This window comes from Dipodomys ordii, unplaced genomic scaffold (assembly GCF_000151885.1).
Source record: "Dipodomys ordii isolate 6190 unplaced genomic scaffold, Dord_2.0 Scaffold32, whole genome shotgun sequence".
NCBI classification, from domain to species: domain Eukaryota; kingdom Metazoa; phylum Chordata; class Mammalia; order Rodentia; family Heteromyidae; genus Dipodomys; species Dipodomys ordii.
In genome coordinates this window covers 5,505,310-5,520,873 of record NW_012267248.1, presented here as the reverse complement: position 1 = coordinate 5,520,873, position 15,564 = coordinate 5,505,310, and the positions used below count along the sequence as shown (strand labels likewise).

The window sequence follows — 15,564 nt, the reverse complement described above, 5'->3', positions numbered from 1 at the left end:
AGGAGGAGGCTGCAATGCTTGGTAAGAAATGTACGCATTATCCTGCCCATGCAATTGTAACCCCTCTGTACAGTATGTTCACAAATAAAATAAAATTAAAAAAATTTCATCCTTTCATCTCTCTTCATTTCTTTTTATATAAGATAATTTAGTTTCCCTACAAGAAACATTACTTTCATTTAATTTTTTTCCTCTCAAAGATAAAATATTTGTGCTTTGCCTAGTTATTTAAACCTTTGATTGAATTTCCTGTGTATATCTTCATGTCTTAATACTATCATTGCATATTAGGTGAAATTTTCCCAGCTCATCATGCTTACTATGAGACATATATATGTCTTTTATCTTCCTCATTTAAAGTGAGAGGAGGTCCTAGGTAAAAAAAGACATAACAAAGAAGCTGAGAGTATAAGGGAAAGCCAGGTCTGTGAACCCTTGTTTTATATTGTCCTCACCAAAACTCATATTAAGGCTTAATTAGCCAATGAGGTCATATTGAGAGGTGATCTGACAGTTCCAGGCTTCACAAAAATGAACAAAACAAAAATGAACTGAAGGAATTTAAGCCACACAATTTCCAATAGCTTGTTTAGAATTAGACTAAAGCTTCTCTCCATAGGATAGATTTCTTTGGATCTGACCTTCCATCTTTCTTCCTCGAACTCCTCCTTCTACCACATTGCTCTGGTAGGGTCAGACTCTATGTCTCTACTATAATGTTTCTTCCTGACCTGCACAGAACCAAAGAATTCGCATATTTCAGTTGCCTTTCTCCAATGAACCCTTTCCCTACAGTGGATAGGACTTCAGTATCTGCAAGGTAAGTGGGTTCAGCCAACTTACCTTCTAAAATATTTGATTTTCTATTTCTGGAAAATAGTTTAATATTAGCTGTCAACAGTAGGGTAGAAATGGAGAGTGAACAAAATGGATAAGTATGACCACCCAAATTTTTAGAAGAAAATAAACATCTCAGCTGCTCTGTGGAAGGTCAGGTCCCCCCAGAGGTAAGGGAGTGTGATGGAGAAGAAAAATGCATGCAAGTGAAAAGACAAGGACAGGTCACCATTCTTTATCAGCATCCACTGTACTATTATGTTATATAATTTAAACAATATATAGTTTTTAAGTACTAATATTACTTAGAAAAGAAAAATCAAAGGAAAAATGTATAAATACTTAGCCACCTAGAGGAATGAAGGAAAGTATTTGCTACCAGTTATGTAACTGTGTTTTCTTCGAAATCTAAGTTTTCTGTGCTTAAAATAAAATTCTAGTTGTTAATATCAGACTCTATACCAAAGAACAAGACAATGAGTTCAAGTTTTCCACTTTAGGAAGAAATGTGAAACATTATTATTATTTTTTTTTGGGGTCCGGTTGTGGGGCCTGCACTCTGGGCCTGGGCGCTGTCCCTCAGCTCTTCAGCTCAAGGCTAGCGCTCTACCACTTGAGCCACAGCACCACTTCTGGCTTTTTTTCTTTTTGTTTATGTGGTGCTGAGGAATTGAACCCAGGGCCTCATGCATGCAAGGCAAGCGCTCTACCACTGAGCCACTTTCCCACCCCGAAACATTATTTTTTTTCACCAAATTCAACCAAATCCAGCACCATCTATAAGAAAGTTCATTAGGTACATGTGACACTATGTGACTGCTGGCTCTTTATGCCTAGTTTGGTTCATCTGCAAAAAGTTGCTTTACATATCACATGCTGCTGTCTAATCAAAAACATCTCATAGAGTAGCAAGAAGGATATCTTGAAGGACCTGGGCTACTGTCAAGAAAACTGAAGTGCTGAGTTTAATCAAGTTAGGCAGAGGAAGCCTGAGAGAAACAATTACTGAGGCTTGTCTTTCCTAAATAATAAATTAAAAAGACCAAGTATTGACCAAATTTGGATTCTCCTGGTTAGTTCCAGGATTGCCATTTTTCCTTCAGAGGAAAGAAGAGACCCTGAAGAGGCATTTGGTGAACAACTTCATGTTCTTACTCTTCCAGAGTGCTTAGGTTTCACCTTTTCTCAGATCACAATTTTTGCCTCTTCAATGATTCCAGGTATCTTGTCAGTTTCAGAATTTTAACTATCTGCGACTGGGTACAATGGCTGCGGTCTAGCTACTTGAGAGGTTAAGATTTGGGAATCAGTTTGTAGACAGCCTGAGCCAAACACTATTTCATGAAACCTCATCTCAATCAATGTCTTGGATACAGTTATACGCTTACTATTTATTCTTAGTATCACAGGGAAACACCAGTAGAAGGACTCAGCCCAGGATAGCCAAGGTATACATTCTACCTTGAAAATAACCAGTAAAAAAGGGATAGAGTGAGGCTCTAATTTCAATCCTGAGTATTTCCAAAATAAAAAAAAAAGAATTTTAACTCTGTAATCAGTAAAAGAGCTTTTTAGAATTACCTCAAATAAACCCTGGGTCATTTTACTAAGGCTCTGAGTAAGCCAGCTAACAACTAAGAGAAACATACAAGCCTACGCCCAATAATGATTAAATTTCCTTCTATAAAATGAGTAACGACGTTTCTGAAAACAGGGATCAACCAGGAAGCCACACTTTCGAGATTTCTTCTGTTCTCCCAAACCTTTAATATGTGTGCGTTACTTGCAGGTGATGCAAAAGGCTTTTAAACTTTCATTTCCCAAAGTCACTGCTCAGAAAGGCAGATGGTGCCATCCAGATTTTGCGGATGGAGCAAAGTGAAGTGTGGAAGCTACTGTGCTCCAAAGTAGAGGGTAAGGAGAGGAGAGGAGGCGCTGATAGCAGCATCTCGCTCCCAGTCTCTCAGCTCCATAATCTACAGCAGACCCACAAAATCCTGCATACTGGAGGTGATCTTGAATACCCCAAACTCATAGTGGTACTGCCTCCTCTCTCGTCTCTCAGGACCCTCAAACAGTATACACAGTAAGCTCCTCCATGGAATCAAAATGATACCCTTCTTCATCCAATGATGAGTTAAATGGGATAAAATATGCAGATATTCCTTCATTTCCAGTGGGTATTATATCTTAATGACCTCACTGTTAACTGAAAATTTCTGAGATTGAAAAAACAACCCATACACAGAACCTACTGTATTTAAGCTTAGTGGCACAGTATGTAGATTCATGGTGGTCATCTCTGGGCTGACTGGGATTTGTGACTCAATGCCCTGCCCAGCTTTGCTAGCTCGTAAAGAGATCCAAATTCCAAACGTAAAAGCTTACTTTCTGCTGAATTCTACCTACAACTTTTACATCATTCTAATGATAAGCCAAAACCATGTAAGTTGGGGGACAGTCTGCATTAAAGACCCTTATAAATTAGAAAACATCTTACAAGATTAGATAATTATCTTGATCATTTTGTAAACTTTTTGAAAACAGTCACCAGATTAACAACATAATACTAGCTTTCATTTAGTGCTTGCCTAAGGCCAAGCGATTAAATCTTCACCTTCAAATGGAGTCTTTGTATGAAGTCACTAACCATTTAGCTTCAGATCTCCTTAGATTTCTTATTTTGGACAGATCCTTAATCCCTCAGTCCCTATCTCCAGTCTTCATCCATAGGATTGTCATAGGATTAATTGCTCTATTTCTCACTGGTAGGTGGCCCACTCACTACTGAGCTTAGAGCCAATATTTCTCCGGACTCTTCACTTTGTTCTGGTCTGTAATCTACAGCAAATCTCTAATCTACATTGCTGTTCACTGTTTCAAGAGAGGGACCAAACTATTCTTTTTCTGATTAAGCAAGATGCAGGCATACAATGGAAATAACCATAACTAAGGACTGTATTAGAAAGCCTGGGACTTCACTTCTGGCTGCCTGCCTTTGCCAACCTTAATATGGATATGTTACCAGGGAAGCTGGTTCTGAGGACACAGAAGCAGGAAAATGACCTCAGAAAAACACTGATAGCAGAGAAAATCTGCAAGAAAAGCACCTTGACTAGAGGTAGAGCTGGAACATGTTTCCCCCTTAGGTACATATATCAGAGGATTAAGGAATAGATCTCTGTGGCACAAGGGATGAAGGGATTATGAAATGGAAACTTTGAAATGCTGAGGGTAGTCTAAAAGACTACTTCTAGTGCAACATTGGGCTGAGGTGAAGAAGCATGACACAAAAAATTCCAGGCTCAGGGCAGCATGGGACAAGGACCTTGGGCTTGTTCTGAGCTGATGTAGCTATTTACCAATGTGGACATTACCGATCTTGTGCCTCTAAGTACAAAGTCCATCTTCCTCTGCCATTTGCATAAGTTGAGTTGGGGTTCTGTAGGCTGTTTCTCCCTTGCCAAAGGCTCCATCCAGTTTTGCCAAGTGGCCCTTGAAAGAATCTGCAGGATAGATATAGGGAAAGAGGTGCCTGCCTCTCTCCTCTGCTTGTTGTCTGTTTCTGTTAGAGTCTCTAAAGTATCATTTCTGCCCACTGACAGTAGATGCAGCTTAATCCATGCCATAATTTCTCTGGTGCACACAGAACTGGTTTTAACCACATATGCCAGCAGCACGCTGCTGCTGCTCCACTCTCTGAGTGGGTCCTAGTGCCATGGGTCCCTCTTACAAGAGTGAGAAAGAGACCTGACACTTATTGCTCCTCAGAAATGTAGCCTGCTATGAGGGGGCTCAGTGCCAAACTGCTCAAGTGCATTAATTGCAACGTCTCCTGGTTCACTTGGTGCTGCAGAGGAACTACTTCCTGTACTTGCTGTCCCAGTGATTCCCCTGCTCTACTTTGACTTCAGTTCCCTGCTCCAGAGGCTATCTCTTTAGATTAACAAACACTGATACGGGTTTCTGTCTTCTTAGACCCTGACTGATGCACCTGGGGAGGAGAGAATGGGACTGACCAAGTGACTGTGGTCTCTATGCCTGTTATCATGATAGATTCTAACCAAACACACAAATAAGATCCAGAAAAATAGATCCACAACAAAAATAAAAAAGAAATAAAAATAAAATAAAAAAGAAAGAACTGACAGAAAATGGTATCGATAAGCTAATATGGGAATAGTTGATTCCATCACAAATCCTCTGTCACTTAAGGTAATGCCTGACTCCCTCCCTCCTTCCTTTTCTACCTTCTCTCCCTCCCTCCCTTTCTTTTTCCCTCTTGCCCTCACCATCTCTCTTGCAGTACTGGGGATTGAACTTGGAACCCACTATACCAATTGAATGACACCCCTAATCTATCTTTTTTTCTTACAATATTTAACAAACACTCTCAGGTACCATACACTACACTGAAGTGCCCTACCCTGCAAAGGGCGGGACTCGAGACCTATAAGCCCCAATTTCCTTCACACCCTCCTCAGATAAAACTCAGTGGTGACAAAAGACTCCATTATAGAGTGAGACTCCCAGGCTCAAATTGGAGGCTTATGCCACTTATGACTGCCACATGGCACTAATGCACTCCCACAGACCCTCAGCCAGGAAATTAGCTATTGCAAGTCCAGCCATCTGTTACTCTGTAGGGTCATTGTTATGTGTATGATCAATAGCCCCAGGAAAGAATATGCAGATCTGTACTCTTACAAGCCCAGGATTCTTCACTGGTCTTGACCCTACTGTCTCTCCACTGCTTCACGCTCTCATGAGACGTTTAGCTTGAACCTGACTAAAATGGAAGCAAACATTTTCCTATAGGTTACTTTTCAATAACTTCTTGTCTAAATAATGTGAGCAATCAAAATGGTTTGCAATGCCTCACTGCTATCATCATTTGACAGGTAATTTGAAGATAGCCTTTGTTCTCAGGAACCTGGATTTGACAAGCCAGATAGGATGTAATTTCTTCTTGGCAGAGTTTTCAAGGCTCTGGATATCTTTCTTTCTTTCTTTGGAGAGGGAGGTTGAGAAGGATAGGAAGAAAGAAAGAAAACTGCCACCTGATTTCAGATGGAGAGTTGAATCTGAGTATTTTTTTCTCCATCTTTCCTTCTCTGCATCTATTTTCTTCTGTTACCACCTGATACCTGAGTTAACATAGATAACACAGATAACCTGAGTATGAAAGTGGGGGGGAATGGAACACAGTTTCTGCATGGTAGGGTCATGGTAAATTTCTCAGAGAAATGACAGAAATGAGAGCTCCAGTTGTGCAATCAGTTAGCGCACGGTACTTATAAGAAATGACAGAGGTCTAAAGCTGGAGACTTGAGCCCCCTGTAAGCTGATAAACTTGTTCTCACTCACTGTCGAGAGCTTCTGTGCTGCTCACCCTACCTTGCTTGTTCTGTGCACTGCTAATGAACCAGAACCATGCCAGTGCTCTGAAAGGCTTTGGCTGGATCATCCTTTCTGGGAATGTGACAAGATGAGGCAGAAAGCTGAAATGGGAGGAGGAAGAGGGCTAGCTGAGGATAGGGTAATGAAGAGTCATTGATATAAAGTTACTGTGGGCCCTGAGCAGGAGCTGTGTGGGTAGGAGTGATGGATGGGGCTGTGAGTGTCAGTTTCTGTATCTGCCATGTCCTTTTTCTGAGCTTTTCTCACTGGCTAAGAGTGCTAACTATCGTAAAGGGAAGAAAAACACAAGCAGTATTTGCCACCAACAGACACATTCAAATTGGCTATTAAAGGCAGGTGGCAGAGCCATGCACGGTGGTGCATGCTTGTCATTTCAGTATTCAGGAGACTCAGGCAAAATTGTCTGCTGAAGGGATCAGGCTATTTTAGGGTTGGCACACTGGTGAGTCTTCCACTGTGAGACCTCACTACTGTTTCTAACGGACCTACCAACCTACCTACCTACCCACCCATTTATTTTCAAGACAAGGTGTCTTGCTATGTAGTCCCAGCTGACCAAGAACTCATGACCCTGTGGATTCTGCCTGTGGAATGCTGTGACAGCAGAATATTCCCATGTAACTGGCTTAATAGATTTAAAATATTACAAGTAATATAGGAGGTTGGATCTCTTAAAGATTTAAGCCACATTAAAGCAAAAATGCTATCAAATATATTATCTAAAAACACTGGTATCATCAAGTCATATTAGCCAGTCTTTTCTTTTTTCTTAATTTGGCAATTAGTTATTTAACACAATATGCAAAAAATGCATGAGAGGTACAAAAGACACACTAAAATTAAGAAAATACTCATTTTCACAAGAAACTGACAAACTGATAGGGGGTAAATATGGATGATATTAATTAAGGCAAGAGAACTTTGGATCCAGCAAAGATATTCTATCAGCAAAACCTGGAGATACTACCTAAAGAACAGGAGCAAAGATGAACTATGCTTAGTTTGCTGAATTTAAAGTACAACCAGGACATCTATGTATACATGGCTATGGGGCACCTGGATTGCATATCATGAGAGAAAAGTCATAACTTGTGTTTCTGTGGCCTCCAAGAAAAGTTGTAACTTGTAAATTGTCAATATAGCAAAGTTTTATTGATCATATCCAATCCCTGAATTTTCTACTCTTCCCTTGATGCTTGGCTTTGGGTCTCTTAGTGTAACTTTTGGATATCCTAACTTCATTTAATATGATATTCTTCTCATCAAATTCTAGGAAATTGATTTACAACTGTCATGCATGCGCGCACATGCACACGCACACACACACACAATCCCCAAACACACATACAACCCCCAAACAAACAGGATGGGGGTTTCTTATCCAAGTTTCACTATCATTAACACTAGGAAGTCCCCTCACCCATTCCCTAAGTTTTGTTAAACAGAAGTCTGGGCTGATTGTCAAGTGTACACTTGCCTTTGTACTTCTCTTAGGTCTACGTTTTATTATTTTTTTTAATAGGTGGTTGCTATGCATAATGTAGTGATATCAAAATAAATCTGATCAAAATAAATCTGATCCTGATGACTGGTTAATAATTCCTCATAATTCATCCTATTCCCCAGGAATTTGACTCTGGGTTTATAATGTGCAAGGCAGTGAGTTAGTTGTAGCAAATTTTAAATGAATACAATAGGAACGTAAAATTCACAGAAGGTTAAGGTTATGAGGATCACATTCAAAGCCAGGATGGTAAGAAAAGTTCATGAAACTCTTATCTCCAACTAACAGGCCCCAAGTTCAAGCCCCAGGACTGGCATAATAGATAAACAAACAAACAAATAGGTTAAGGAGAAAGGTCATCTAGAAATGCTCATAACATGGTAAGCTATACATAAAAGTAAGGCAAATACCCTATGACTCCTGTAAATCAAAGTTGGACCAGGTCAGCACAATTTCTAAAGTTGTGCAGCTGCTGATTGATAATTAAATCGAATGGAACGAGTATACATACTTGGGCTGAGGAGTAAAAGACACATTTGAATAGTGGATTTAGACATAAATGAAAAGTTTCCTACTTATACATACTAGAATTAAAATTGTTAAACTGTTCATATTACCAAGTGACCTATGAAGTCAATGCAATACCTATAAATATTCCAATAGCATTCATTTTAAAGAAATAGAAAAAATACTAAAATTCATATGCAAACACAAAGACCACATAGACAAAGCATTTTTGAATAAAAGAACAAAGCTAGAGGCATCGTGCCACCTGATTTCAAATTGCATTATAAAGCTATATTAATCTCACTAGTATGATACATGTATAGAAAACTTGCCTAGAGGGGGTGAGGGGAGGATGGGAAGGTTTGGGAAGGGGAAACAAAGGAGGAGGCTACAATGTTTGATAAGAAATGTACTCATTATCTTGCCCATGTAATTGTAACCCCTTTGTACAGTATTTTCACAATAAAAATAAAAATTAAAAAAAGAAAACTTGCATAGACCAGTTGAATAAAGAGATCAGAAAGAAACATACATACACATACACAAAATGTATACAAATATGGATATATTTGTGTATATATATATATATATATATATATATATACATTTGACTAATATTTGACAAGGGTGGCAAACATTCATGACAAAGAAAACTTGTCTTACGCTATGTGCAAAAATCAATTCAAAATGGATTCAAGATTTAATTATAAGCTCTGAAACCATAAATCTCCTACAAGAGAACTGGAATCAAACTGCAACACAGGTCTTGGCAATGATACTTTGGATAGGATACCAAAAGTATAATCACAATTAAAAACCTGCACAGGCCAGGTGTGAGGGGCTCATGCCCGTAATCCTAGCTACTCAGGAGGCTGAGATCTGAAGATCACAGTTCAAGGTCAGCCTGGGCAGGAAAGTCCATGAGACTCTTATCTCCAATAAACCACTTAGAAAACCAGAAGTGATATAGTAGTTCAAGTGTTAGAGTGCTAGCCTTGAGCTGAAGAGCTAAGGGACAGCCCCTGTCCCAGAGTTCAAGCCCCACAGCCCACAAAATAAATAAATAAAATAAAAATAAAACACAAAACTGAACAGCAAAGAAAAAAAACAACAAAACCAAAACAGCAACCTATGAAATCAGAGAAAATATTCATATATTATTGTTAAACTAAAATTGTATAGATGAAGGGACCCTTTAGTTTACTGAGCCATTGCGTTTTATAGTCACAAGAAGAATAGATCAGGTTCTCAGACATATTCCCCTAAGAAGCAGTAGCAGTTGGAAAATGAACTCTGTACCAGAGCTAAAAGCACTGCAAGCTACTCTGGCTAAAGGTAAGAGGAGCAGGATAATGACAAGTAGGTTTTGGATGGGAGGATAGTCTATAAAGAGAAATTCTCTGTTCAACCAGGTGTGAGTGGCTCACTCAGGAGGCTGAGCTCTGTAGATCACAGTTAGAAGCCAGAATGGTTAGTTAGGAAAGTTCATGAGATTTGTATGTTCAATTAACTATTAAAAAGCCACTAAGTGGAGCTGTGTCTCAAAGTGGTTGGGTACTAGCTTTGAACAAAGAAGTTCAGGTCTTGGGTTCAAGCCCCAGGACTGGCACACCAAAAAAAAAAAGGAAAAAAAGAGAGACATTATTAATTGCTTCTAGTTGGTTGCTTCTAGTCTAGTCTGAAAAGTTCAGACAGTGATCTTGGTAGTCATGACAGGGTTCAAGTCAAGGTTTCAGCATAAAAAGTCCAGTAGCGGCTGTGAACTCGTTAACATCCATTATCTGCTCTCCATTTCCTTCTCTGGTCTTTATAATTTAATTTAGGAAATCTGAAAATTGTCCTTTTCCTTTTATTATCATATATCTCCTAAAGTGTTATTGTGTAAAATAATAGGCACTCATAAAACTCAATAGTGAAAAAGAATTCACAGAACTCAAAATTGGGTAAAGGAACTATACAGATACTTTGCCAAAGACACACAAATGGCCAGTAGGTATGTATATGAGACTATAGACCTGTAGTATAGCATAACATTATTAATCATCAGGAACTGGAGCAAAGATGCAGTGATAGTACCTCACACCTGTTATAATAGTTATTATCAGAAGAGGAGAAAAAAGAGAAGAGATAATAAGTGTTGGAGACAGTGTAGAATAAAGAGAAACATTGTTCAATGTTGGTAGAAGTATAAACTGGTACTACCATTATGAAAAACTGTATGAAAGAACATCCAAAATTGCAAAGAGCAACATAGAGCCGGCAAACAGGCTAAATGACCCAACAATTCCACTTGTGAGTATGTATCCAAATCAGGATCTAGAAGAGACAGCATCTATCCATTACAACATTATTCGTTATAGTAAAGCTATGGAAATAATCTAAGAATCATCAATGGAGGATAGACAGAAAATGCTTTATATTTGTATACAATGGAACATCATGTAGCCACCAAAGAAAGAAATCTTACTAATTGTGATTAACATGGATGAAATTGAAGGACATTATGTAAGTAAAATAAGCCAGACACAGAAAGACAAACAGTGCAGACTCATTCAGATATGGAATCTAAAAACAGTTGAATTCACAGCAGCAAAAAGTAGAAAAGCAGTCTCAAGTGCATAAGTATGGGCAGGAACAAATGGGGGGCGGGATATGGCCCCCAAATACAGACTTTCAATTATGAGTAAGTTGGGGGGGCAGTTTCTAATGTACAGATAGTGCCTGTAGTTAATAACAATGTATTGTTTGCTTAAAATGTTTTTTTTTTTAAAAAAAGCACATTCTAAGTGCCCTACCCTTCCCTCACAGACAACAATGGTAACTAGGAGTGGAGGTGTATGTGTTAAATCATCATACTTACATTTTAAATAGATTTGTATTTCAATTGAATATTTTAAAATCAACATAATATGTAGCAGAAATATGTAAGGTTTATATTTTTACTCTACAGGATAGTATTTATTTGCGTCACATAATTCTGTTTTGTTTTTATGTACAGTGATTCTTAAAAATCTCTAGTACTATGCTTTGGCATGACAAAGAACATGTAAAGAAGGATATTAGAGTAATAAAAATAAAGCATTTTTCTTCTCTATGCTGCTCCTGTCATCTAGTTTCTGCATAACCTAATTCTTATTCTGATCAGATCAGAAGGAACTGAAAATCAGGGTTTTATTAACACTTGTGCTATCTCCCCACTCTTGGGCACATGCACAAACACGGCCCTCTGGTTTCTAATTATGTACCTCACAGATGAGATTCCCTAGCAGCTCTCCACGCACATGATATATAAAGTAGCTTTTGTTTTCAGAGATTTATATCAAAGACCTCTTCATTAAATGCTTATTGAGGGCAGATAGATTTCTATGGAAGGCTAGGGGAAAACCCCCAAACATGCTGATAAAATAGCCATCAAAGAAATATGCCAGACAGGCCCCAACATGGTCTTTTCCCAAAGGATATATTTAAAACACACACACACACACACGCGCGCGCACACACACACACACACACACACACGCACACACACACACACACACATACAGTGAAAGGGATACAGTGAAGGAAAGATGAGGGAGGAAAGGCTTACTTCAAAAGGTTTTAAAAATATATGAAATTCCTGTGCAGAATAGGAAAATGGATAGCTGGGGTTTATTGAAAAGTCAAACTAAGAGGTCTAATTACTTGTTATTTTTGTTTTGTGTTTTTGATAGTAGAATGCAGGGAACTGGAACTAATAATGTTGTAAAAATAACCCAATTATTTCAGAAACTGGTGAATTCTGGATATCTGTCTTGAAGTGCAGATGAATGAGTGTGTGAAAGTGAAAGAACAAGAGAAAAGGAGAATTCTAATCAGGAAGTGGCATTCAAGGCTAAAAGGGAGGGGCTGCCACATGCTGGGGGGGGGGGGAAAGCAGCCTGGCCTGCTAAGGGGAAGAAGGTAAGGAAGAGGAAGAGGAAGAGGGAATGAGGGGAGGAGGAAAGAGAAGGTGAGAGATGTTATGTCTACTTGAGCAGGTGTGTGTTAGGAAAGAGGAAGGTGAAAACTGGAAATGGTGCCTGTTTTCCATCAGAAATAGAAACCACTTCTGGAGAACTGCCTTTTTGCCTTTGAATTCCACTAAGAATTGGATTAAAACAAAACACACCTAGTCCTAATACAGAAGCAATAATTTCTCAGGAAGTGCAAAATTTCTCAGTTTGGTGACACAAAGGAGAATTCATCTGGAAAAAAAAAACAAAAACAAACTGGATGGGTTTTAATGGATTCTGTGGTCCTGGGAGGGAAGGAGGAAGGAACGGAGGGAAGGAGAATTCAACATAGCTTCCATCTCAACCTCCACTTAGCCACATGCCTGAGCCTGGTACAAATAGAATGTAGAGTTATTTGTGTACACATGTGAAGAGTATGACCCCAACAGACTGAGTTCAACCTTGGTTCCACTATGTACTGTCAGTTATGTGGAACTGGTCCTGTTATGTAACCTTGTATTTGTAGTTACCTCAGGTATAAAAATAGGAATATTAATAGTACAGTATTCAGGCACAAGATGTTTTACTTTTTGATTTTCCTTTTTTTGGTGTCAGTACTGAGGCTTGAACTCAGGGCCTTGTGTTCTCATTTGGCTTTTTCACTCAAGGCTGGCATTAAACCACAGAAGCAACACCTCTATGGCTTTTTGATGGTTAATTAGAAATAAGTGTTTCTCAGATTTGTATGTCGAGGCTGGCTCTGAGCCTTGATCCTCATCCCAGCCTCCTGAATAGCTAGGATTACAGGCATGAACCTCCACCACCTAGAGGCATTAGAATCTTTATGTAAAATCCTTGGAAAAACATGTAGAACTAAGGTTTACAGAGCTGTATAAACAGACAACTATAATTGTAAACATGGAAAAAGTGAGCTGGTTTCTGTTAGTGAACCATTTGATTTTATAATAATTTAAAATGCATTCATGTTTTTTAATTTAAAAGTTTTTTTATTGTAAAAATACTGTACAGAGGGTTTACAGTTACATTAGCAAGGTAATGAGTACATTTCCTATCAAGCATTGTTGCCTCCTCTTTTGTTTTTCCCCTACCATCCCTTCCCTCCCACCTCTACAACTACACTCGCCCCCTACCCCATCCCACCCCCGCCTAAATTGTAAACTTTGTTTTTCAACATAGTGTCTTGTACATCTCACTGTTATAATACAGGAGTTATACTGTGGGGGAGGAACAAAGCAACAACAACAAAAAATAACATGGTACATAAATACATTAGAAACAACAGCAAGAAGGAAAAAACCACCGTGTCCCTATCTTGGGGTTCATTTCGCTTAACTTCATCTTATATGGTTATATATACATAGCTTTTAACCTTTTCTGCTTGTCCCAGAAATATACTAGTTATTGCAAATAAGGGAAAGCATGGGCTATGTTTCTTTGGGCTTGGCTTACTTCATTTAATATAATTTTTTCCAAGTCTTTCCATTTCCTAACAAATGGGGTAATGCCATTCTTTCTGATGGAGGCATAGAATTCCATTGTGTGTGTATGTATGTGTGTGTGTATCTACATATATATATATATATATGTATATACATATATATCACATTTTCTTGATCAATTCATCTACTGAGGGGCATCTGGGTTGGTTCCATATCTTAGCTATAGTAAATAATGCTGCAATAAACATACTTGTGCTGGTAGCTTTAGTATGGTCTTATTTGTGATCATTTGGGTAAATGCCCAAAATTGCGATTGCTGGGTCATAGGGGAGCTCTATGTGGAGTCTTTTTGAGGAACATCCATACTGCTTTCCAAAGTGGTTGAACAAGTTTATACTCCCACCAACAGTGCAGTAGGGTTCCTTGTTGGCTACATCCCCTCCAGCATCTGTTGTTATTAGAGTTCTTGGTTATAGCCATTCTAACTGGGGTGAGGTAGAATCTCAATGTTGTTTTGATGGCTAGAGAGGTTGAGTATTTCTTCATGTGTCAACTGGCCATTCCTATTTCCTCTTGAGAGAAGTTTCTCTTTAAGTCTTTAGCCCACTTATTTATTGGGCAGTTGTTTCTTTGAGGATTTGTTGTTGGGGCATTTAATTTTTTGAGTTCCAGGTATATTTTAGATATGAGACCCTTGTCCATTGTATGGCTAGTGAAGACCTTCTCCCAATCCGTGGGCTGTCTATTGATCTTGCTAGCTATGTCCTTTGCCATGCAGAAGCTCTGCAGCTTCATGCAGTCCCATTTGTCCAACTTTTCTTTGATTTGTTATGTTTCTGAGTCTCTATTATGAAAATTTTAGCCTGTGTCAAGGAGACCTAGGTGTCTCCTATTCCATCCTGTAATGTTTTCAGGTTGTCTGCTTTGACTCTGAGGTCTTTGATCCATTTGGAGTTGATTCTGGTGCAGGGTGATATATAAGGATATAGCTTTAGTTTTCTACAGGTGATTAACCTATTTTCCCAGCACTATTTACTGAAGAGGCTGTCTTTCTTCCATTATATTTAAAATGCATTTTTTTTGGGGGGGAGGAGATTCTGGGTTTACATAGAAGTGAATTCCACTGGAAATAGAGTCATCTTAACTCATTTTATAAATAGGAAAACTTTGGCACCAAGTGGCCATACTTGAGCAGGCATAACTCTCCCACAACTCCTACAAAACACCACTGTCTCCTGCAGTACCCATAGGTGTTCGTTAAACTTAAAGTCCGTCTGTAGTTAATAAACTTGAAGTCTGCCTAGAGCTGTAATCAAGAAGAAAACGATTTTCTTCTGGCTGAAGGCATTGTTCAAACAGTAGAGAATATGCCCGGGAAACTTAACATCTTGAGTTCAAGCATGCCCACTCCCTGCCCCCCAAAGTTCCTTATTTTGGTTTCATACATGCTAGAGAAGAACAATAGTTATATTTGATATCCAAAATGATTTTGTTTTCCCAATTACATTTTAGGCATGGAAAAACTCACCCACTGGGGAAATGTTTGTTTATACAGAGTATATTGGTGGTTCAAACATGAATGAGGGTTGGAAATCAGCAGAAACGGCAGCACAATTATTTTCTACAGACCCTTGGGCTTTGGCTGAACTCTATTTTAATATTCCTCAAAAGGATCCATGTGAGCTCCACAATTTACCCTGCCTTGAAAATACTCAATGGTTAAAACTAAGTCAATGTAGTCCATCATGGGCTCTGCAAGTCTGAATACTGTTGTGTGGACAAAAACACCAGGAACGTCATTTGTCTGTCTTAGGCTTTTCAATTAACATACAGTACTGTCTTTTTTTTTTTTTTTTTTTTT

At 38.7% G+C, this 15,564-nt stretch overlaps 1 protein-coding gene across 2 annotated transcripts in view; it reads right to left on the bottom strand.

The window, feature by feature from the left end:
• Fars2 (phenylalanyl-tRNA synthetase 2, mitochondrial) overlaps window positions 1–15,564 on the bottom strand; it is a 429,795-nt gene that overhangs the window by 157,331 nt on the left and 256,900 nt on the right. The window contains exon 6 of one of the 2 annotated variants that reach the window (XM_013016737.1): window positions 12,419–12,495. The exons of the other annotated variant lie outside the window; for it this stretch is intronic. Coding sequence (XP_012872191.1) covers window positions 12,448–12,495 — 48 coding nt within the window. The 3' untranslated portion in view covers window positions 12,419–12,447. Of the gene's footprint in view, window positions 1–12,418; window positions 12,496–15,564 lie in introns of those variants that run through there. 2 annotated transcript variants of the gene reach the window in all.